Raw genomic sequence first — 24,732 nt, forward strand, 5'->3', positions numbered from 1 at the left:
CTAAGGTTTAATCAAATAGGCAATGTTTGGTTGCTGCTGGGTGGAGCGATCCCATATTCCACAGAACTATTGAACAGATAGAAGAGTGAGATTTTGTATTCTCTTCTGTCAAGACGCCAATCATCGGGAGGCGATACGATGAGCTGCAGAACGCTTCTGGGCGCGATGGGAAGCCCAGGGCGATGGCCGTCACCAGGAGCACATCCTCTACCTCATCGGGCTCCAACTCCAATGTCCTTGTTCCTGTTAGCTGGAAAAGGCCCCAGTATTCTCAGGTATAGAATCCTAGTCCCTGGGATTGGAAGAGAGAGCTCAGGGAGACCTCTCGAGCCCAACTGCCCATGTGATCCCGGGTTCCTCCATCACCATCCTGGCATTGCCCACGTAGGCATCAACACTTCAGTGATGAGTATCCCGTGGCACCCCAAGGGACCCTGTCTTATCTTGGAACAGCTCATTTCATTGAGTTGAAGTCTGACATTTGCCACTGCTACCCATTGGTCCTAGCTCTCTTTAGACTTAGGAAATGAAATCTGATCTCTCACCTTCAGAGAGATAAAGAAACCCTCTCCCCTCTACCACTCATTCCAGTGAGTTCTCTTTTCTCCAAAGACTATATCCTTAGTTCTCCCAACCAGTTCTATACGATAGGGCTTCATAAGGATGCAGAATCTGCCCTTCCGGTTGCTTCCTCAAGCCACACTGCTTTTTATTTTATTGTTTGAAGTTTTTTTTTTTTAATATAATTTACTGTCAAGTTGGCTGACATACAGTGTATACAGTGTGCCCTTGGTTTGGGAGGTAGATATGTAAGCGATGAACCACGGGAATCTACCCACACTGCTTTTTAGACCAGTAAAATGATCTAAATTCTTACCTTGATGGAGAGGGGAAGGGAAAGGGAAGGGACTAGTGAGTGAAGCTAAGGAATCAGAAAGGAAAAAGAGGGTGGAAAGTAGTCAGACTTCCTGCTGCTCTGTGAATGAATACTGGGGATGCCTGTACTTTCTCTAAAAGGTGCACTTTGCATTCCAGTCGCCATTCTGACTGCTGTCCCCTAAGCATGCACTCCAGTGGTCTCCATGGACAGTCTGAGCTATGTGGAGCAGAACGGGCCGCTGGATCTCTCTGTAGTTCTCTCTCTGTAGATATCTCTCTCTTAGTACAGCCTAAGACCGTATTTGCTCAATGGGCAACTGCATTAATGTCATCAGGCTTGCCATCGAGTAAAACCTCTGCATTATTCAGACCTCTTTGGTGACATTAATCACCTTAAGTGGAAAAGGAATTTATTAACTCTCATGGCTTGGCTTCAAGCACAGCTGGATTCTAGTACACAAAATGAGGAACTGGGTCCTTAGACTCCCTCTCCCCTTCTCACTGTCCTCGCCTTCCCTTCCCAGTCTTGGCCCTCCTTTCCTCTCCGGTGATTTCATTCTGAGGCAGACTCTTCTCTTATGAAGCACCAAAAACTTCGAGCAGCTCCAGATTTATATGGTCTTTGGCTCCGATGATTTCAGGTCAAAGGCATTCCCTTCCCAACATCTGAAGCAATTCTAGAAGGACTCTTGCTGCACGTGTGAGGGAGGCAAAGCCCCACAGTGGGAGAGGAGCTGTTTCTGAGATAAAAAGAGGGACCGTATTACTGGAAGAAGGCCAAATGGGTGGGCGCTGAACAGAGAACACTTTGCACACGTGCAGGACTCACCTTCACCCTCCAAGGTTGGAGGAGTGCAATATATAGCACGGGGCCTGCTGGAACATGGCTGGCTCTCAGTAAGGGTTCACTGAGCTGTTGAGTAAGAGAGCCTACTATACATTCTTAGGGATTTGGAAAAGAGAAGAAAAATAGACATCCCAAAACCCATGTTCCTCTGTATGGATTCCTTCCCCGAGTTGTAAGATGCCCACTAAAACTTAGGGAAATATTTTAGCAAATCTCTTGCCATTCTCCAACATTAAGGTCTTCCTGTCTTTGGCCTTGATAAAATACTGTATTGGGTGTCCCTTCTGTAATGTGGAAAGAAGAATGCAGTGAGCCAAATTCCATTAAGAAAGAAAAGCTATGAGCACTATTGGCCTCCTAAGCAGTCTCCACGTTAACTTAAATCAGATTAAAGGGGAAAAATCATTTTACAGGGTCAGAAAGATTGCTTTAAGAGCATCTCTGAAGTAATTAACATTTTTTAGGCTCTGGCTTACTCTTCCTTTTCATTCTCAACTCTCCAATTATCCCGAGACCTAGTTCATCTATGTCATTGGAAAATGTGATGGTTTATGGAAGAATCTCCGTGCTTAAGTGGCTGAAAAATAAGGCTCATGAAGAAAAGCAAAAGGAATTGAATCTGTTTAACTTTAGGGAGAATAAATTGAGAAAGACTTAATATGGCTTACAGATAATTGAATTCTTTAATGCTGCAGAAAGTAAAGTTATTCTCCCATCTGAGGAAAATAAATGTGTGCTAGAACATAATAGATTTAACTTAGGTGAAAGGAAAGCCTTGCTAATGCTGGAAGTTGTAACAGACAAGAAAAGATTATCAAGGGGAGTCACGAATATCTGCTGAGTTTCACACCCCTCCCTCAGGAAAATGTAGATCAGCACTGTCAGGTAGGAACATAGTGTGTGTCTTGTTTTTAAACTTTGTAAAAGTTGCCTTTTTTAAAAAAGTAAAAAGAAATAGGTAAAATCAATTTTAATAACCTATTTTAGTTAGCCTAATATATCTCAAACATTATTACTTCAATATGCAACCAATAGTTTGCAATATTAATGAGATATTTTGCATTCTCTTTTTTCATACCAAGTCTTTGTGTATTTTACATCTCAATTCCCACCACATTTCGGGGGCCATAGCCCTTTGTGGCTAATAGCTATAGTATGGAAACAGATTTGATCACAGAACTCCATGATTAAAACGTGTTTGTGTGTCTCTTTTCCAGAAGAGGACAAAAGAGAAGTTGGTGCACGTCCTTTCTCTGTGTGGCCAAGAAGTAGGATTAAGCAAAAATCCATCAGTAAGTTCCATCATATATCACATTTATGTTGGTACCATATCATTTTTACCTTTGATCTTTTTACCTTTAGAGAAGTCCTCTATGAATTACAGGTATGATATCCACCATCATATTCATACTAGATCATACTCATAGGCTATTTCTTTCCACACTAAGATTTTTAATCTCACTTGATTCAGAAACAGTGAATGATTTTGTTAGCTATTTGCTCTAGTTTGTAAATAGCACTGTTACTTTCATTTTTTAAAATTCTTTGGATTTTGTTATAAATATGCCCAGACTACATTAATATGTATATGTATATTAATTAAATATAAATAAAATATATAATTATATAATTATTTATTACATATAATAAAATATAAAAATAAAAATATATGTATGACGATCTCCTGCACCATATTTAATATACATTCTTTTGGGGTATAATTTTACTCTGCGTATGCACACCCCTTCCTATGATGTCATTATTTGACTCATGCAGAATAGGGATCAAAATAATGATATATCATTATAGTTTTTTTCTCTTACATACATCCACTGATGTTACAGTTAAAACAACAACATGCCATTGCGCTTTGTAATAAATGAATAATCACAGTATTAGAACTTAGCTAATATAAAATTTAGCTTTTATAAAATTTAGCTAATTCAGGTTGTCTGTGAGACTATCATAGCAAAAGCAATAAAAATCTCAGGGTCTGGTTTCACCGGCGTATCTCAGCCTCTTTGTTATTAATAAAAAATAAATATCTAACTAATTTCCCAAATGAAGTAAGAATTAGCAAACAATTGCTCAGGGGAGCTGTCTCTGAAATCTCAAAATGTATCTATTAATGTAGTTCACGAGCAGGTGAAATGTTAGAGGCTCGCAAATACTTGCTAAAGTGCAGATCGGTGTTTCTTACGGTCCGGAACGTGCCCCTGCCAGCCAGCAGCTAAGCTCAGCTTGTGATCAGTAGATCAGTGGGTTTGTTGCTGCTCCTGAGACCTGAGGGCAGAGGGGACGAGGTGACAGTGGCGGGGTGGGCGGAGGGAGAGTGACAAGCGCCCTTTCCCTCTGCGGGGCGGCCCTCCAGCGAGGAGCGTCTCCTGTTGCCATTCTGGCTGGCGCGTCCTCCTCAGATCTCAACTGCCTGCTTCCGTGCTAGAAATGTTTACCCAGAGTATGTTGCCGGTCGGTCAGAGAGGCAGTGCTAACTGGGAAGAAGAGCCTTCAACTGAGGAAGCCTGCATTCTAGCCGCATCTCTCACGAGCTAGTTGCCTGGCCTTCAGGGCTATTTCTCTCCTAGACCCACTTGCAATCCCTGAGCAAACTGTGTGTCGCGGGCCATTGCATGAGAACATAGTGCAAGTCACAGGGCTGTTCTTAAACACTGGAGGAAAGGGGGACATTTCAAATCCATTCATTCTTTTTACTTTTGAGAGGCACTTGTTATATTAAATAAATACAAACGATTTGCCTGCTTCTCAAGGAAGACTAGATAGACATTATGATGGCTAAAAACAATCATACCGTTCACTTTTATTTAATATCAATCTATGTTCAGGAGAGACTGGATAGCAAAACATTGAGGTCCACTTACAGTTTATTTCTACAAAGTTTTACTAAAATGTCCCAGTGGGAAAAAAACTAAACACAGAAGATGGTTCTAAGATTATTAACATTCAAGAGGTCTTAATAGGAGAAAAAAAAAAAAGTTTTGTTCCGTTTATACCAACAGGAAGGGAATTTAGGTATAAATTACGAGCATGGCTGCTCACATACTCGTCTGTAATTCAAATGAGCAAGGACTGTAGTATTTGTCCTCTGTCTCTTATTCTTTATTGGTTCCTGGTTTATCTCTGAAAGGGTTAAATGCTTTGTACTCACAGGCCATTCTATAATAACGTATCTTTGTATCAGTAGCCCTTAAAATATTATGTGATAATATGCATGTGAAGTGTATGTGCATGTGTACAATTTCTGACCTCAGTTCAGAAACAGTGGAAAATTTCTTGGCTGCTCTAGTTTGTCTGTGAATATACACTCAGTTGTCACACACACACACACACACACACACACACACACACACACGCTCCGATGGGATCCAGTCTTCATTAAGAAGCAGCATCGTGACTCGAACCTTCTCCTCCTGTGTGAACTTGCGTCTTTGCAATGAGTTTAATCTGAAGGCACCTGTCCAACATAAATACTAAAAGAACATTCTAAAAATACCCACTTAAGGAATTAGGTGTGTACTCGAAATAGATGGCCACGAACAGCCAGTTGCAGTTTTTATAGCACAAACAACCGAAGGGAGAACCGTCTCTCAGGAGAGGACTCTTGCGATTCGTAGGTGATCTTTTCATCGTGTGGGGATCTGGACCTTCTGGAGCACCAGACGAGCTTGGTGTCTTCCGAGGACGGCGCCCGGGAGCAGGAGAACATGGATGACACAAACAGCGAGCAGCAGTTTAGAGTCTTTAGGGACTTCGATTTCCTAGATGTGGAGCTGGAGGATGGAGAGGTACAGTATATTCTCTGTAAAAATACCCCCCTCAGCCTTGCCTTGACTAACGAAAAGTTTCTTTTTACCTGCTAACTGATCAGGTTTTATAACAGACTCTTTAATTGGGAAGCTGTAGACTTTGTTTTCAATCAACTTATCCAAAGGACAGCAGCTTAACTTTGGCAGAAGTTACCACACCCTTCCTGTCTGAGTCCACAGCATTTAAGCTGCCAAGTTCTTTCTAAATGGCAGGGATCTGACGTCCAGTGACCACACAAAGACTGTGTGTGTGCAGTCCAAAGGTGAGCTTTGAAAGAAAAAAAAAAAAATCACAAACACATTCAGGTTCTGAGCCTGTTCGCTGGCACCTGGGCAAAACTTGCCAAGAGTCTAATTATTTTAAAAGTGAAATTACTCTGATCCAGTTACTTCAAAGCTTGCCTGCTCCGACCTGAGAAGGGAGCCTCGGGGCTCCAGCATTGTGCTGTTTGATGAAATCACAACTTGAAACAGGATATAGTGCACCCGAGAGCTCTTTGCTCTGCTCTAGGCTGCTAGCTCGTGTCCCCGACACCTGGAGCCGCTGAATTCATGTCTCAACCGGCCAATGCAGATTTGTGGATTTGAATGATAATTATGGTGATAGGATGCTTTCAGTTATGAATCATGTGTTTGAAAACTGGGATTGCAAGGAGGGGCATCATTGTGACCCTCTCATTTCAGTAGCTTAGAGGCACGTTCCAGCTGGGGAAAGTCTCCGCCCCATGGAGGAAAACAAAACTGACCAAAGGGAGACTGGCTACCTAAAAATGCCTGATAAGGAGCCGGCTCCTGGTGTTACTTCACATCCTGAGGCTCACATTCAGCTAAATGCACTGTCTTTCCCAGACAAAGAAAGGGCTTTCTGCCAGTCTTACAGTTACAATGGAGGCCCAAATTCAAAGGTTAACCTATCCCGTGACTGGTATGCATCTCCTGACTCAACTAGAAACTTGTGGGAAACGGTACTTCCGGTAGCTGCCTACCTTCCCTAAAAGGATGGGACTGTGGACCAATCCTCTTATGTTGAGGTAAGGCCAAGGAGCTCTCCGCTTTTGTTCCTCCCGGCCAAGGCCTACCCTGGATGTCTGGGGAGAATTCTGTCCCCAGGATGAAGAATGTTTTCTCTACCTCTTCTTTTCTGTAGAAAACAAGTTTAGCCTACCCAGTCATTAAAGAATATAAAGACGCTAGCTGTAAAACACCTTTAAAGCAAGTGTCAGCTTTTCACCTTGAATTATCCTAGAACCACTAAAAAGTACTGCAGAGTTTTTCAACTGTTAACCCTAATAAGTGATAAAGAGGGGCGCCTGGGTGGCTCAGTCAGCTAAGCTAAGTCCAACTTCGGCTCAGGTCATGATCTCACAGCTCGTGAGTTCAAGCCCTGCATCGAGCTCTGTGCTGACAGCTTAGAGCCTGGAACCTGCTTCAGATTCTGTGTCTCCCTCTCTCTCTCTCTCTTTCTCTCTCTGCCCCTCTCCTGCTCATACTCTGTGTCTCTCTCTCAAAAATAAATAAACATTAAAAAAAATTTTTTAATAAATAAGTGATAAAGAAATCAATCACTAAATGTGGTGAGGAGTGTTTTAAAAAGTCTAAGCCAAAATACAACTGTTTAGAATACTTTCAAACGTCTCTGAGCCAAAGCTATATGGGATGTCCGAAGATGAGCTCCCTGATCTGGACCACTGACCTAATTTTTGTTCTTGGCCTAGAATTCACGCTTAGGCACCCTCTTCACTCTGGAAGTTAAAGTAAGGAGGGAAATTTTGATGAAGCAAGAGAGGCATCATTTTCCAGTCTCAGCCAAAATTAAAAAAAAAAAAAAAATGTCTTATGGGACGTGACCTGGCAGGAGTAACATCAAGTGGAGGAATCAGACACGGTTTCTGAACAAATTTAATTTCTGTCAAAATAAAGGAAGGAAAATATGAGGTGCCACTCACTTGAAAATAAATATTATACTAATGCTTTGGGGGACAGTTAATAATGAATGCTACATCTGACTTCTAGTATTCTGTTATTCTAGCAAACAAGAACTACAAGATCATAGTGATCATTTTCTCTTATATAATTAAGATTTTATAAGAAACTTGAGAACGTGGGGGCTCCTGGGTGGCTCAGTCAGTTAAGCGTCCGACTCTTGATTTGGGCTCAGATCATGATCTCACCATTCATGAGCTCGAGCCCCGCCTTGGGCTCCATGCTGAGTGTGGAGCCTGCTTGGGATTCTCTCTGTGCTCCTCTCCCACTCGCACACACTCTTTCTCTCAAAATAAATAAATAAAACTTAAAAAAAAAAAAAAGAAACTTAAGAGTGTGAAAGTATGTATTTCATCCAAATAAACCATCTGAGAATATTTTGCTACTTCTCAATAAGATTATAATAAGGGATTCTAGCAAGCATACAGGGTAGTACAGTAAAAATGCTTGAGCTTTAGGGTCAGGCAAGTCCAACTTTGAATTTCACCTCTGCCCCTGACTTAGCTCTTGGCTTCCTCAGCTATTAAGTGGGTATGATAATAGCCTGCCGAGTTGATGTGAGGATTAGGTAAGAACCTCTGGGAAGCTTCTAGCACAGTGTCAGACACATAGTAGGCATTCCTTTGTACTGTCATTGGTGAGTAATTCCAGCATATCCTCATCTGAGAAAGCCAAGCATATCTGGCATCTAGAGCAAAACACAATGATCAAAAAAAAAAAAAAAAAAACAACTTTTTTTAGATCTGTCCCTTTTCATTAAATAGTCTCAGAATTTACTGACTCCTATCTGTAACGGTTTGCCTTTGAAATTTTTAGAATCTTTAGAAGGTGCCGTGTCCTTGCTATTAATTGTACATTAGCAGCGAACACACCATGATGACACACTAGCCTCGTGAGATGGATCAGGTGATGCCACCTTTTTTTCTCCCAGTTGATGAGCCTCATTCATTTCCCCCACAACACTGAACAATTTGCTCACAAAGAAAAATTTAAGCATTCCTCCCCCCCCCCACCAAAAAAAGGGCGTTGAGGAGCACAAGGTGTCAGTCACTGAAGTGACAAGCTATTTCAGAAATCGTATTTATGATTTGTTACCCCAGATACATCATCCGCCCCTAAGAGGATTGGAATTGCTGGTGCTTGGTACTGATTTCTCTTTGGGGGTTTGTATATCTTTACCTTTTTTTTTTTTAAGTTGCATCAAATGAAGTATATATCGTTGGCACTGTTTGTTGCTGTTGTGTTAAAACTAAGATAAATGCACTTGAGTATCTTTAATATTATCGTTTTAAATAGACCTCTTATTTGTTTTTCTGTCCATTCAATCCGCTACGAAGGAACTGCAGGTAAGATGATGCTATGTTTAATTCAGATCCGCTAAGTAGATGTTTTGCATCGTCGCAGATTTATAACAACATAATTGCTTTTCTTCCTCCCTTCTAGCGTATGTATGCCTATCTGCGCGCATATTTACATTGAGGTGTGCGTGAGACAAAAAGTGTTTTTCTTTGTGGCTCCAGGATGGGAATAGTTTCCAAACTATAAATACAAGACAATTTTAAAACCTAGTCTGGAAGTTGTATAGTTATATCTCTTGAGAGAAAGTGAGGTTTAAATAGGATCCATGGAAATCTTATGATGCCTGAGAAGGCAGCCGCACAACGGAATTCGTTGTGTAGTTACCTTCTCTAATTAAAGGTGAAGTCAACAAGCGGCATCCGACAGTATACCACGAACACTTCCAAGCAGATCTGCTTATTTTCCAGGAATTAGGAGCTGTCTTTGTATGGCAACTGTATAAAGTTTCATCCAGATGAGAACCATTTCTCAAAAGGGGGTCCTAATAATAATTGCACCCAGGAAACAGGCATAAGCCAGGACCGTCCTGGGCATACTGACTTGTGTCACCCTACTATCCATTGCCATGTCAGACTTACTCTGAGTAGGCATATCTGGGCAAATATATTTTGACCACAGTGCACTTATGTCCCTTCACCAATAATTCTTACCTGACAGAGTTCTAGTGTGGAAAAAAAATTATTTCAAAGAATAGTGTTTCCAACATTTCTAGAATGTTCAGTCACTAGTACTTATCTCAGAACAAATCCTGAGTGGTTAAGTTTGATAGCTGACATACGCAGATTGTCTTGAATAATTAGCCATCTCCTAAATTTTCTCACACATAGAAAAATCTGACATAATCAGTAAGACACTGTTTTGACCTTGTGGGTTGACTTTTAATCACCACACACACTTGAGCTAGGTAATAGCACTCTTGCATCTCAGTTCTTCAGCCTCCACCGCGGTAACAGTTTCAACACCGTTCCCTCTAATGGAGAGCTATCGTATCCTCCAGAAAGACATCCCACTATTCTTCCTGCGACAGAAGCCTTCCCTTACAACCCCACTTCTCATGCCTGATCCAGCCGGGTCTTCACCAGAGGTGCAGTTATATCAGTATGAGCCATCGTCCTTGCCCGGTGTAGCATTCCCTGCCCCTGGGCGTCCATGTTTCTCTGCAAGCTCATGGTTCTGTCTCGGGCTCAGTGCCGGAGACTTCCAGAATTGTCATCCAAGATAGTTCATCCAGCCGATCCACTGATTGGATGCACAAGAATCGGTGCTAGGATTTATGTTTTCTATTCGTATTTTGTGTATTTCTCCCAGTAATCTGCACAGTCTTTTTTCTCTGTACTCTTATTCTTTCAATCTTTTTAACTTCTTCACACATTGCGATTTCTTTTTCTCTCCCGTATTCTTGCCTCTCCACATTTTTTATTTCATTTTTTCACTGAAACAGCTATTTTAAAATCCCAGCACAACAGTTAACCTTTTCCACTAGGAAAAAAAAATTATTTGGTGACAGTTTATCACAGCAGATACAGATAAAGGTATAGATACAGATAAGACAGCAGATATAGGTACAGAATATGGAAATCATATTCAACGTCTCCTTTTTATAATCAGACGGTCCTAAGAACAATCATAAACATCACGCATGGGGATCAACGATGATAATAATTTCTGTATCATATCCAGAATGTGCTCAGGATCATTACCTGTTGCCTTCCACCGTGAATAGCCAAAACCAACTTTGGAAAAGCTAAGCGTCTGTTCTGTGAGAGATCTATGAGAATGGCAAGGTGTGCTTCATTCAGATCCAGGAGAAATAGATCCTTAAACCAGAGGAAGATTAGTAAATTTAATGATCCTAATTTTAACAGTGATTTGCCTCTCTCATATTATACGGTTACGCTAGTCACTGAGCTCTCACCGGAAAAAGTTGTTTTATTTCAGTGACCCATCAGACAGTGTTTCACATGACCAATAAATGAAAGGATTCTGGGCTAGACTTTGTTTAGATTCCCTGTTCGTGTAGGTTAAAACTCGCTTATCAGGGGGCTGCGTACTATTTCCCTTGCTTTATTCCTGTTTTAACACAGAGAAAAATAAAACCCCAGTTCCTTTCTAGGAAAAGATTTTGTGTGGACAAAGATACTTAATATCAGATGGGTAGCAGAGCAAGTCTGAGATACAACTAGAAGCTTGAACACTTGGATTGCCACTTAGCACGGTTGTCAGTAAATTAAAAGGTACAAGTCAGCGATAGTGCTTGGGACCAAGTCAGTCATTTCAGGAAAGCAACTCATTTCCACGTTGGGACAATTACTTAAAGATGAGCCTAAAGCAAAAGTCAAGCCACACTGCTCTGGCCTCTGCGTAGTGCATGATCCGTCAGACTTCGCCCAGCTGCTCTCAGATGTTCTTTTAACTCTGCATTTGATCTGCAAAAACCGCTGTAGCTGGAACAGGCTGGAATGTTTACCTAATGAATGCTCTTCTACTTAATACCCAAGGGATGTGGAATGTGCTACAGCATAGCTCCTACTTTTCCTCCTTCTGAAAATAGTACTAAACGGGCCGGGGAGGGGGGCACACCTCTTTGGAGATTGTTTTAATATTAATGGTCTCTTTCTTACAGCTTTTTGGAAACGCAGGTCATTATAGGGTTTACCAAAGTCACAGTTTAAAAAATATAATACTACCCGCCACGCCATGGAGAAGCGTGCAGTGCTTCTCCCTGCGAGTTAATACGCATCTAGGTGAAAACAGTATGCTTTCACTACCTTCCACATCATGTGCTACCAAGGTAGACGAGAGCTTGAGAGTTCGTCATGAAAACGTTTGTTTCTAAGCTATGATTATGACTTAACTGGATGTGTGAAGGTGTTAAGTGCAGGAAGATCCTGGCATAAAAACCAGCTGCTGGTATGATTTCAGGGTGAGAGTATGGACAATTTCAACTGGGGAGTGCGCAGGCGTTCTCTGGATAGCTTGGACAAGTGTGACAGGCAGCTTCTGGAGGAGAACCCACTTGCAGGAAGGTCTCCCAGCCTCAACAAAATGAACCGTGAGGATTCTGACGAGTCCTCCGAAGAGGAGGACCTCACAACCAGCCAGATCCTGGAGCATTCAGACCTAGTAAGTAGAAACCTTCCCACCATAGGAGACGGGAGACTATGTTCGTAACTGAAGCAGTAAGCATGGTTTCCAGTCGCTGCTAAAGAAACTTTCCACCGCTGCTAAACCCAAATCCGAAACGTCGGGTGGCGTCCAACCGATTGTAACGTGCCTCTTGCCTCTAGGTTGCCAACAGACACAACTACTGGGGCATTTGTTACAAGCCCTCGATGGCATCGAGTCTGTTCAGGCCTGGACTTTCCTCAAATAACTTTTATGAGGCTGGAACCTTTTTAAAAATTCCTGAGATATCTGAAGTCTTAGGCAGTCTAACAGTGAGACGTTTGGATGTGGTTATCTGCAGATACGAGTGTTCATGTTTTCCAGTTCTGGGCCATCGTTTGCTCTGCCAGCTGCCGTGTGTCAGTTCTAACGGTAGCGAAATACGTACGCTAAATGATACCCGTCAGCCAACAACCGGCTCGGGCAGTGGTTTGTACTCTTACGTAGAGAATAATTCGAGCTTTTAGAGAAACTTCACTCTGTGTTTTACCGGCTCCGCTTTCTCAACAGATCATGACTCGTTCCCCTTCTGAGGAGACGAATCCCCTGGAATCGCTCGCCGCGGCCTGTGACATGACCCCTGCCGACCCTCGTTCCTTTAGCACCAGAATGGCTAGCTTTGACGCGGCCCTGTCTGACATGAATAACCTGCAGATCTCTGAGGGCTCCAAGGTGAAGAGATTTGGGCAATTATGATGGCAATTGACTTAAAGAAAAAGTACCTGCAAATTGCTGAGAAATCTTGGGGGGCTATAAGTGGAGAGACTGCCTTTATCTTTTTCTTTCTTGCTTTTCTGAAATACTTGAGTTTGCGCACCTGAGCCTCTGTTTTGAAGCGGTTTCCCTCTCGCAAATGAGCAGCCACCTTCTTGTTGGCTGAAAGAGATTCAATCTGAGGTCCTTTTCAGACAGAACACTTGGCATTTCCCATACAGCAGGAACACTGCTGATTAATGGCAAAACAAATCGGCATATGTCTGAGATGGCTGTGACTTGGAAACTGCTGTTCTTTGTCATGACTTTTATAAAACAATATGCTAAGTGAGGAGTGGGCGTATGCATGTATTTGGGGAAATTTTTTCCTATGTAGGAACCAGCTATACAATCTGTGCATTGATTCCATTCTGGCCTTTTGGCATACTATTGGAATTTTCAGTGTTGATCACAATATTATGCCAGATTTGCACAAAACCGTCCTAGCCAGACTGAGGAGAGAAGTAAGTAACGGATACAGTTTTCTTATTTAAAAGGTCAGGTCTTTAAAAAGCTAACAATGTACATTCCATTTAAAGTTGATTTTATCAAATTTCCCTACAATATCATCACCATAAAACTACCCACTCCCACACTGGGTTCACATAAGTGCCCACATTTATGCCCGTCAGTATAGAATTTTATTCTCTTATACTGGAAATACCAAAATAACTTCCTACTGCTGTTAAGAGAAAACTTCCTTCTCCTGAGTTTGGCAGTACAAGTTTGAAAGAGAAAACTATGAAAACAATTTTTAAGATATATAAAAGTATATTCTTTCTGATACTTCTAGTGGGAGAAACTATAATGCTGGCTGTCGTATGTTCTTTTATAGTGGACTTAAAATAGATTGAGACCGAGGGAAATCTATGTCCTTCAAACCAAGGACAACCACCCAAATCGCAATCACTTAAAAATAATTGAAGATTAAAGAATGATTTCCAAGAGAGCCTCACTGCCAAAGGGGTATAGTCAAATTCTTAGAGTCAGTGGAGTCCTTTTTTAGCCAAAAAAAAGGCCCAGAAAGGAAACGTGTCTGAGATTAAAATTCCAGAATCCTAAGATTAATAAATTTCATGAAAAGGACACCCCAAAATAAATGTGAAGTTATTAGTGTTTGTTATTCCTCAGTCCTGGAATAGTCATTTTCTCCATTTTTTCTAGTCTGAATGCTAAATTACATAGATTTCTCCTAGAAAGCACTACCTAAGTGGTAATATATTTATGGACTCACATAGAAATCATCTAATTCTGTCAAGGAAAAGTTAAGTCTAATTTCTGAAAGGCTGTCTCTGTTTTCCCCCATGAGCTGGGTTTCTGCAGGGTGTAATACAGCCGTGATGTTAGAAAAAGAAAAGAAAGGAGATTTTTGTAAGAATTCAGCCCTCCCCTAATAGATTAAGTTTATGTGCACTCATAACCCAGACCAGTCACCAGCAGTCAGTCTCGTTGGCACCGCCGTAGTTTTTAAAAAGCAGGAAAAAGCAGATATGGATAAGCCTCTGAAACTCTGCATTTATGAGCAATTCCTTCAAAGACATGAGATATCTTGTTTCCCTACCATATCTTTAAACACTCCTCTTAATTTCCCTATTAATCCTAGAGTCAGAATACTAACTGGGTGGCCGGATAGCAACCTGTGATAATGCTCTAATTCATATATATTTCTCTTTCGCCTTGCTTTGTTTTGTTTTGTTTTGTTTTTTAAGAAAATGACTCACTGAACTGTGTGCGTGTGATGCCTTCTTTTCCTCTTCTGGTCTGTAACCCAGTTGCCTTCCTTCCTCTCATAAAGAACAGTCAGTTCTCCGGCTGACTCCCCCTGGCCCACATTCAAACCCAGCCTCTTTTTCCATTCTACTTGCTCTGTCTCTCTCCTGCCCCTCATTGATCCCAGTTCTGCCTGACCTAGAGCCCTTTCATTTCGCTGCTCGGTCTACATTTGACAGCGGGGTGAGAGGAGCCTCTTCCATCCGTTGTCTCCAGGGGTTATCCCTAAGAGCACAGCATGTATGTAAATGGGTCTTAGAGGATTTCCAGTATGGAAAGACCTGCGAACGGGGCAGGCTCAGTGAACAACTATGGATCACTCATGCACCCTGCAGGTATTTCTTGAGCATTTACTCTACTGGTCCCTGGTGATTCTAAATTCCAGTTGCCATAGGTAAAGGAATTCTGTATCAGAGAATTCCCTCTGGATAGGCTTGCTTTGGAAGGTGAGGGTTGTACAGTGCAAAGAGCAAGTCCGATCGCTCTGATTATCTCCTTGATGTCAGGCAAGTCCCTTTCCCACACGTGAGTTGTCTATAAAATGTGAGGGGTCTCTGTATTTAGCATTTATATCCCCCGTAATTACAGGTCAAATGTGGCCATCTACTGAGAACTTCCTTGCAAACTATTGCGGACAAGAATGAAAAGAAGGTAAAGAATTAACAGTAGTCCAGAGAATGCCCGAGTCCAGTTGTAGAAACTCACTGTATTGTAGCTGGGAAATAAGTGCCCCCAGTTTCTATCACTCTCAGGATTTGTCACTTTTATTTTTTCCTTCAGTGGAATAGATTTTCCCAAATATATTCTCACATGGTGGGGGGATCCTTCCCTCTTTTTCTTCTTCCAGGCTGAAGCTGTCCAGGAGGAGGAGGACACCGCCGTGCACGAGGACGATCTTTCCAGTTCTGTTAATGAACTCCCGGCAACTTTCGAATGCAGTGGTAGCTTTAGCCTGGATATGACTGAGGCAGAAGAAAAGGGCAATCGAGCACTGGACCAGTTTACTCTTGCAAGGTAAAGAAGCCCCTGGTGGAAACGAGCGGTGATGGTGTACCTGGCACTTTGCCTTGTATTCACTGTATCTCAAGTGAGGTCACGTGGGCACTGCTGGGACTTCCTAATGAGGAGTCCAAATTGACTTCTGGCTCAGAGGGCTCTCGGCTGGTCAGAGCCGTGCACCCGAGTGTGGAACTGAAAAGGGTACTCATGCACAGGGACTCATAAAGCCATCGAGTAATGTAGAATAACACAGAGTAACATAAAGCCATGGCGTAACTCAAAAGCCAAAAAGGGGTCTGGGGACACGGTCCGGGTTTTGCACGCTTTGAAGATAAGCAAGACTGGCAAGCCTTGGAAATGAGGAGTTCTTTCCATTTCGAGTTTAAAGACAAGAACAAGAAGCTCTTTATAAGTTAAATACCTACTCTTTTTTAAGTGGGTGGCTTTCAGCCTAGTCACTGATGTTTCTGAGACTAGTGAGCTGTAGTCAGAGAACACGAATGGACAAAAATAGAGAGGAATAGATAAAACACTAATGCAGCATCTAGAATAAATAACAAGTGATAAAGGCTGCAGATTGGATTCTGGAAAAGAAAGTCAGAATCCTAAAATCTCTCTTCTGAATGTGGACAAGAACAAAACAGGTTTGGGTACGGCTGGACAGAGACCTTCTGTTATGGTGAGCAGTATCTGGTCTTTGAAAGGCAAGCTGATGGTGATAATACCCACAGAAGAATCTGACCTTTCACTTGTGTTTATTATCTTCCCTTTCCTCGTCCCTCTCGGCCTCTCTCACCCTGCGTTTCTCTTCTTGAATTTTCCCTTTGTCCCTTCTCCCTCTCCTCCTGGGCATTCATGCATGTGCAGCCGTTAATACTCTCCCCCACAAAGGAAAAGTTAAAAGATTCAAAATGTTTGTTATAATGGTTCATAATGGAAAATGAAAAGGATCAAAAGTGCCAAAGCATGGAAAGTAGTGTTTATGTGTCTGGGGAATGGCCACTGGGAGGGACAGTTGCTGGAGGCTCCAAGAGGTCAGGGGGAGCCTAGGTGTCTCAGTCGGTTAAGCATCTGGCTCTCGATTTCAGGTCAGGTCATGATCTCATGTTTCATGAGATGGAGCCCCGCATTGGGCTCTGTGCTGACAGCATGGAGCCTGCTTGGGATTCTCTCTCTCTCTCTCTCTGCCCCTCATCCCTCATGCACACTTGCACTCTCTCTGGCTCTCTCGCTCACTCGCTCTCTCTCAATAAATAAATGTGTAGAAAACTTAAAAAAAAAAAAAAAAGGAGGTCAGAAAGGGAGAAATCATAGAAATTCTAGAGAGGAAAGGTCTCTTTCCTCCAAGCAGAAGAGAACGTTGAAGGGCTGTGAAGGAGAGCTGAGTCCCTACAGCAACCTCAAAGGGAGGAGGGGACAGAACAGCTGACAGGGTTAGAACTTACACAGCCCGGTGAAGGATGAGGACGTCACTCCTTGACCAGGTTGTTTTCATCTTTCGCAGCTTTGGAGAAGGTGACAGGGGGGTCTCTCCCCCTCCCTCGCCCTTCTTCTCGGCCATCCTTGCTGCGTTTCAGCCCGCGGCCTGTGACGATGCAGAGGAAGCCTGGCGCAGCCACATCAACCAGCTCATGTGCGACTCAGATGGCTCCTGTGCTGTGTATACATTTCATGTGTTCTCCTCCTTGTTTAAGGTACGGTCCTCACTAGCAGTTCAGACGACTAGGTCTCTTAGGGGAGCCAGCTAGCTTCCGGTTTCAGAAGGGGTGCTTGTTTCATTCTGGGTTTGCATTATTTTCTCCTCCAGATACCCCCCAGTTGCCTGTGACTTCAGCCTTTCTTCTGTTTAACTGTAATCTGCTCAGCCTTCTTAAACTGGTATCGCAAAGGCCTTGCCCCCAAATGATTGAGTCCACACGCTGTCCTGTTCGCTTTTGCCATGCTGGCTTGTCTTGATGTCGTGATCCCAGGCAACCGTGACATGATGTCAGAACCAGCGAGTGGTATCATCTGCCGAGCCTATCCTGCACTCTTCTTAGACCCCTTCTGTACCTCTCTTTTTTCTTTACTGTTCATGTTTATCTTTTTCTTGTGTTTTATCTCTTTCCCGGCATGAATTCCTTAAACATGTCAGCCGTAGCTATGAACACTTGCTTCTCCTCATAGATGCTTCTGGACACATGAACGGTCATACTTTGCGGCTCCTGGGTGAGCCACAGCCTGGCGAGTCCAGATGGTGTCTTTGTGCAAATTGGAAACGGATGTCCCTTCCTCCAGAGCATTGCAGCACAGGGTGTGGCCAGCAGAGGGCAGGCTGGATCTCTATCCCTCCGCCAGGCACCTGTGGCATCTTGCACACAACTCAACGTAGCAGCCTCTGTGTGGACACCTTCAGATTTCAGCTATTATCCCCAAACAGACTTACAACATCTGAACCAAAGAGGTGGAGGGAACTTGACTTCTGATGGGTGATCGAAGGTTTATTTTTATGCCTGCCTGTCTGTTGGTGTGCAAATACCTGTCGGTTCCTCTGTGCATCTTGCTCTGAACTTTTGCTCTCTAAATTTCATCAAACGATTGGTGGAGGTGGGAGGGGCATCAATAGAAGAGAAAGATGGCCTGTTTTGAAGCAACCCCGAAGGTCTGCCGTCATCGCTGGAATTAACTAGCCCTGTGTGCTGTATTTGAGGCTGATCCTGTCTGGGAAAATGACATGGCTGGAAGTAATGCTCAGCCATGAAGATGAGGCTATGGGTGAAGATTTGTATGGTTACCATACAGTGTAGGAGAAAACTAGTTTTAAAAAGCCAGTATGTATGGTAGTATTTTTTTTAATTTTTTTAAGCTTTATTTCTGAGAGAGAGAGACAGACAGACAGACAGAGCATGAGTGGGGGAGGAACAGAGAGAGAGGGAGACACAGAATCCGAAGCAGGCTCCAGGCTCTGAGTTGTCAGCACAGAGCCCGTCACGTGGCTTGAACTCACGAACCATGAGGTCATGACCTGTGCCCTACTTGGACATTTAACCGACTGAGCCCCCCAGGTGCCCCCCTTTTTTTAATTTTTTTTAAGCTTTATTTCTGAGGGGGGGGTACTATTTTTTTAATGTCTAGAAAATAGTGAAGATTATACACTAGCATTTCACTGTAGTTTACTCAGGGTGATGAGATTATGGGTGTATTTCTCCCTGCTTCTTTTTACTTTCTTTAGAGCTCCTATTTTCCACTAATGAAAATGCCTTTCTTTCAGCATTTTTTCTAAACTTGTATTTGATCACTCACAAAGCAGAATTGCCACTAATAATGCAGGGGAAATGTGAAAAGGGACTTACGTAGTAGTTCCAACTTTCGGTAGACGTGAGTAATGGGGGAGTGACCAGCCAGACAAGGTAGAACCCTCTTACACTGTCTTATAGGTTGAGCTCTATAGAGTAGATCATGAAAGAGGGACAGTCACTTGGCTGGACTGAGGGATGGGCCCACTAATCACCTTCAGGAAGAGCCATGGCAGAAGGGAAAGGCAGGAAAATAAGGAATTCTATTAAAAGTGCAAAATGAACCACATCTTCTTTATCCATGTGGTTTATACATACAATGGAATACTACGTGGCAATGAGAAAGAATGAAATCCTGCCATTTGCAGCAACGTGGATGGAACTGGAAGGTATGATGCTGAGTGAAATAAGTCAGTCAGAGAAGGACAGATACCATGTGTTTTCACTCTTATGTGGATCTTGAGAAACTTAACAGAAGACCATGGGGGGGGAAGGGAAGGGGAAAAAATAGTTACAAAAAGAGAGGGAGGGAGGAAAACCATAAGAGACTCTTAAACACAGAGAATAAATAAATAAATAAATAAATAAATAAATAAATAAATAAATAAAATTTAAAAAAAGAGAACAAACTGAGGGTTGATGGGGGAGAGGAGAAGAGTGGGTGCTGGGCTCAATTGAGGAGGGCACTTGTTGGGATGAGCACTGGGTGAGGTGTGTAAGCGAGGAACCATGGGAATCCATCCCAAAAACCCAGAGCACACTTTACACACCGTATGTTAGACAATTTGACAATAAATTATATTTAAAAAATAAAATAAAATTAACTTAAAAATAAATTTTAAAAACAAAGGACCATCTGCCTCAAAGATTTCAAATTCAGGAAGCCACTATTTAATTAGTATAAAAAGTAAAGTCTGTTTTTGAGCCTGGTGGCCCTTCTTATGACCCATTTTTGGAGAATTACATACCAATAGTACTAACAGCTACACTTTCTCATTTTGAGTGTTATTGTGCTGCTCTCTCCCCAGTTTTCAGTTTCCTTTTAGTGAAATCTTTTAGAAAGCTGCCTGGACAAAACGAGGGTTGTGTCTGAGATTAACCGGGAGCTGGAGGGGCTGTTAGGCTTAAGACAGAAAAAACAGGCTGCTGAGAGATAGGAATTCCAGAAACACTCTAACACTGAGCTGATTGAAATTCTAACACAAACTATGAGAAAGTTACCATTTGAGGTAAATTTACTTGTTAAGGATTTAGAAGCAAAGTAGTTTATTTTTTATATTGTTCTAAAGTCTGTTTTAAAATAATGGTTACTGGGTAATAATTTATGTTTGGCTGTTGTAGTCATTTTTTCTCATTATAGTCACTAGCTATTTATGCTAGTGACCATTTCCTAGTCACGAACAATACTTTTCCCGCTGCCCAGCAAGGCCATTTCCTCTTGGCCCTCTACTGTACTCTCAGTTACATGCAGACCCCTGATTGGAGCTCGCTTCAGCAAATGAAGCCTTCCCTTCCTTCTTTCTCCCTCCCCATCACCTGGGGTCCCGAGCACATTGTGGTTACATCTGTCACGCTTGTCACATTCTATCAGAATTCCTTATTGTCTGTCTCCCACAGAGTGGGCGAGTAATGGTGTCTGATTTTGATTTCCCAGCAGCTGGCACCATTACTAACACACAATAGGTGCTCAGTAAATGTAAGAAGCATGAATAGGAATCTTTTTTTAGTGGAAATCTTAAACAGATGGTTTCTGATTTCATGCCAGTAGACCAGAAGGTTGAAACACGAGCTGGGAGGTGGGGTGGGCCCTTGGCTTGAGGGGCACTTTGAGGTTTGGACTTTATTTTTCCATCCATGCATTAGGTAAATCCCTATGGACCTTATCTGCAATAATAGTCATACAAATGTGTACCTCTTTTTTGAGTTTTTGATATACATTTAGCCTTAAGAACTTTCTCAACTATCATCAAATGCTATGTGATTGAGAACAATACTAATAACACAACAGGTATTAAATAAAATACGCTGGGAATGAAATACATTTTGGACATGCCATCTACGAAGCTGTTGGCCAGTCCTCACCATGTCTGTTTATTCTTTTCCAGCATTTTCCTATGAGTCTGAAGGCCACATTTCCCTGTATTTAGTTGGATTTGGGAGGGGATAGAGAGGAGGTAATTGCCAAAATAATTAGGTTTTAAAAACAAGGAATTGATTTCTAATGGTCCAGCGTGGACATCTTCCCAAGTGTCTCAGTCACTATACATCCTTCCTGCCGCTCCTGTGTTAATGTCGTCATTGTGTCACACAGTGCCACCAAATTATACAATGTGTGTATATGGAAGTTAGGCGAGGACACGACTGTCTATCCCCTAAATACCACCTGCCTTTATAAGAGGCTCTAAAGCTCCCTGACAGATAGGTTCACAGACCTCACCTTATCCTTAGGTAAAATGGAAAGAACCCCAAACCCTTTGGGGACCTGAGTCCTACTCCCAGCTCTGCCATTCAACTAGATGTGTGATGCTACACGTGGCACTTGTCCTTCGTCTCTGCTCTGACGTTCAGTCGGGTTTTTTAGTTTTTCTAACTGCACATAAAACTAAGTCAAATATGTATGCTACACATTATACCAAGGTTCTCATATATGTTAAATAAAAAATAATGAATATGCAGCATGGTTGGCACTTTTCTAATGTAAATCATAAAGAACCAGCCTGCTGTTGTTGTAGGGACATTCTACTTTGCTCACAACAGGGCAGAGAGGATTTCTCCCGGACTAGATTCCACAACTCAAAAGGCATGACATCTCTTTGAGTTTGAAAGCCAGTACCTAGGACTGAAGTTATTTTTTGGTTCAACATTGTGTTCTTTTTGTTAAAGATACTGTGTGTTGGAAGTTTGGGGGCTAAACAATGTTCCCATTTTGTCACCGACACAGGCACAGTGAATCAGATTCTTCCTGATTCCAGTTGTGCCTCAGGCTGTACAGGAGGACCTACCTCCTAGGAAGCATCATAGATTTGTGGAAGGAATGTGAGCGCTGGGGTCAGGCTCACCCTTCCTCTGTCACTTACTGGCTGCATGACCTTAGGCAAGTCGTGTCTTAACCTGGACTTCCTCGCCTGATTGTGAGGGTTAATGAGCCAGTGTATGCAACCCTATAAGACACGGTTATGGACATCTTGCCAGACACACCCTCAGAGGGAGATACTGTTCCGGACCCATGTAGCATTTACTTTCATTTGCCAGAGGTTCAAATGGCACTGTTTTGGTGCTCTCTCTCAAGAAGCTGTGATCTCGGGGAACAGGAAAGGGTTAAATCGCATGGCCCTTTCTGTCTTGCGCACGTTGACATAACCTCAGGAACTTCTCGCTGATCTGACAGACAAGCGAGGTGGACTCAAACTGCTGACCAGCTCTGACCATCAGCAAAAAGAAAAGCGCAATTTATTTAAAAGATTATGTAAACATCACCCTCTCGGAAACACTTTAAGAAGAAACTTTGCCCACACTGGGTGATCACCTACTTGACTTGAGACCAACACTCACTCTACTCCCCATCTCCCCTGCCTCTACCTGAGGACCTATGCTCATTTGACGTTTTCATAAAGATTTAAAAGTAGTTTTTTGCTGGTATATAAGTTAAAACTCAGCTTTTATAAATGGTCATTGTTTTGCCTTTCAGAATATTCAGAAAAGGTTCTGCTTCCTAACCTGTGATGCTGCCAGTTACCTTGGAGACAATCTGCGGGGAATCGGGTCCAAGTTTGTCAGCTCTTCTCAGATGCTCACCTCCTGTTCTGAATGCCCTACACTCTTTGTGGATGCTGAGACTGTGAGTACCCAGTCCTGCTGTGGTGGCAAATGGCGGGCCCGGCGGGCCCAGCTTAGGGTGTGAAACATACAGGAGGCATGCTAGTGTTGTGGTTTGTTTGAAAGACACTCAGTGTTTGTAAGCAGCACCATGTTGTGACACGACCCCCAAAGGCCGGAGTCTGCATTGTAATGACTCTACATTGCCAGCCAAGGCCAAGCCATTTCAAGGAATTGGGAGAAAAATCCACGTTGGTGCTCCCTCCGTGTCCTTGGCACCTGTCTCCAGTATCTCTGGATTTGACCGCTGTGAACGTGATGAGCTAACCCCCAGAGCTGACCTAGCCCATCCCCACAATGCCAAGTTGTCCAGCCAGATGGGTCTCCAGAGGCAACATGTCCTCATTTTCCTTATTCCCAAGTGTCAAGTGCAGAGAGATTGCCCCCTGGAGGGATTCATCCAGCCCAAACTGCAAGTGATGAAGTTGAGGGTTAAGTAAAGCATCCTCTGGCTGACTGCTAAATCATGACTTTACATATAAGTCTAAGCCTGCATGAGTGGTGAGCTCTTTGGGGTGTGTGTCACCTTTCTGTATATCCTCCATGCATCTCACACAAATGTCTTATATGCTGAGTAGTGAACTAATAAGGTTTAGAACCAATGAGGATGTGCTTTGATTTCAAAAGTCTCTGAAGAATTAGTCTTTCCAAGGTCTCGGTGGTCGGAATACAATAGGAGAAATCATTCTATCTTAACTGATTTAAAGCAAAGATTAACTATAAAATCAGTTCAAAAGTCTATTTGGAGATGTGTCTTCCCACTACTTGGAGTATTACTGGACGAAGGTATCAGAGTTTGTGCATCAAATGAGTACATCTTAATGTGGGCTCCTACAGAAGCTTGAGTGTAAGGCTTGAGTGTCTATACTGATATGGAGAAAACCGGATATTTTTGTAGGAGATTTGCATTAGTGAGCCAGTATTCAATTACAATTGCAGCTGATAGTGGAACAGAATTACACATTGCACAGCTTACTAAAAATGGACCCACTGGTCCCTACTTTACATTATTTCTAAATGTATTTCTCTTTTGTATCTGTGTAGCCATGCCTGTGTCTAGTTATCTCTCTAGTTGTTTTAATACAAATTATTTTCCTGCCTTCAGCTCCTTTCTTGTGGACTTCTGGACAAGCTCAAGTTCAGTGTTTTAGAACTGCAAGAATATTTGGACACCTACAACAACAGAAAAGAGGCCACTCTCTCGGTAAGCTTTTGTGTCTCTGTGCATATGCTTTCAGTTAAAATCAAATGAACCCACTTATGGGCCCTGGGAAGGTGTTGTGATTAATATAGGACAGGCTCTTTGGGAGAAGAAAACGTCATCCATTCCTCTGTTAGGAAGACTACAATTCCAATTTAATACTGGTAGAACTGTTAACAGTATGTATTATACAAAAATGACACTACAAAAGAGAAATTATCAGCTTTCATTTTAGCTCCATAATTTCCCTACTTGGAAACGGAAACATGGGTATCTGCTCGATGTCTCCTTGTCAATGTGATTAACTTTTCTCAGAGATGTAAAATTGCTAATGACTTCCTCCCAGTGTTTGCCTCTCCTGAAACTCACTGGGATAGATCTCTGCTCTCCTCTCCTCTTAACTGCTCTTGGTAGCTGTCTCTCCCTGACTCCATTGCTTCTCTTAGCCTCGACTCCAGCTCTTTACTCTTTCCTTCACTGATCTAGACCGTAAAATGTTAGGAACAGAAGTGATCCAGAAACCTCCATCAGACATGCGGAACCCCTGATTTCTGACAAGCAATTGTGTGTAATGACTGTGGGACGCTTCTTATAATATGCCAGGCCCAACAGGAAAGGCATGGATTTTGAAATCAGATGGACGTGGGTTCAAATCACATATCAGCTACTTAAGGGTTAGTGACCTGGGATAAATTACTTACCTCCTCATCTCAGATTCATCATCTGTAAGACAGTGATGATAACAATTAATTTGCAGAATTGTTGTAAGGGTATAATAATCGTAATAGTTGTAGCACCTAT

The 24,732-nt window shown here is 42.5% G+C and overlaps 1 protein-coding gene across 8 annotated transcripts in view; it reads left to right on the forward strand.

Annotated features, from left to right (window-relative positions):
- FRY (FRY microtubule binding protein) overlaps nucleotides 1–24,732 on the forward strand; it is a 345,429-nt gene that overhangs the window by 298,520 nt on the left and 22,177 nt on the right. For 6 of the 8 annotated variants that reach the window (XM_032593499.1, XM_030308908.1, XM_032593559.1 and 3 more), the window contains 10 exons: nucleotides 114–275; nucleotides 2,944–3,018; nucleotides 5,359–5,529; nucleotides 8,871–8,879; nucleotides 11,815–12,015; nucleotides 12,568–12,729; nucleotides 15,428–15,594; nucleotides 17,084–17,273; nucleotides 22,543–22,692; nucleotides 23,836–23,934. In XM_032593499.1, coding sequence (XP_032449390.1) covers nucleotides 114–275; nucleotides 2,944–3,018; nucleotides 5,359–5,529; nucleotides 8,871–8,879; nucleotides 11,815–12,015; nucleotides 12,568–12,729; nucleotides 15,428–15,594; nucleotides 17,084–17,273; nucleotides 22,543–22,692; nucleotides 23,836–23,934 — 1,386 coding nt within the window. The remainder of the gene's footprint in view (nucleotides 1–113; nucleotides 276–2,943; nucleotides 3,019–5,358; nucleotides 5,530–8,870; nucleotides 8,880–11,814; nucleotides 12,016–12,567; nucleotides 12,730–15,427; nucleotides 15,595–17,083; nucleotides 17,274–22,542; nucleotides 22,693–23,835; nucleotides 23,935–24,732) is intronic. The other 2 variants (XM_032593529.1, XM_030308914.1) reach the window with 1 other exon arrangement.

This window comes from Lynx canadensis, chromosome A1 (assembly GCF_007474595.2).
Source record: "Lynx canadensis isolate LIC74 chromosome A1, mLynCan4.pri.v2, whole genome shotgun sequence".
NCBI classification, from domain to species: domain Eukaryota; kingdom Metazoa; phylum Chordata; class Mammalia; order Carnivora; family Felidae; genus Lynx; species Lynx canadensis.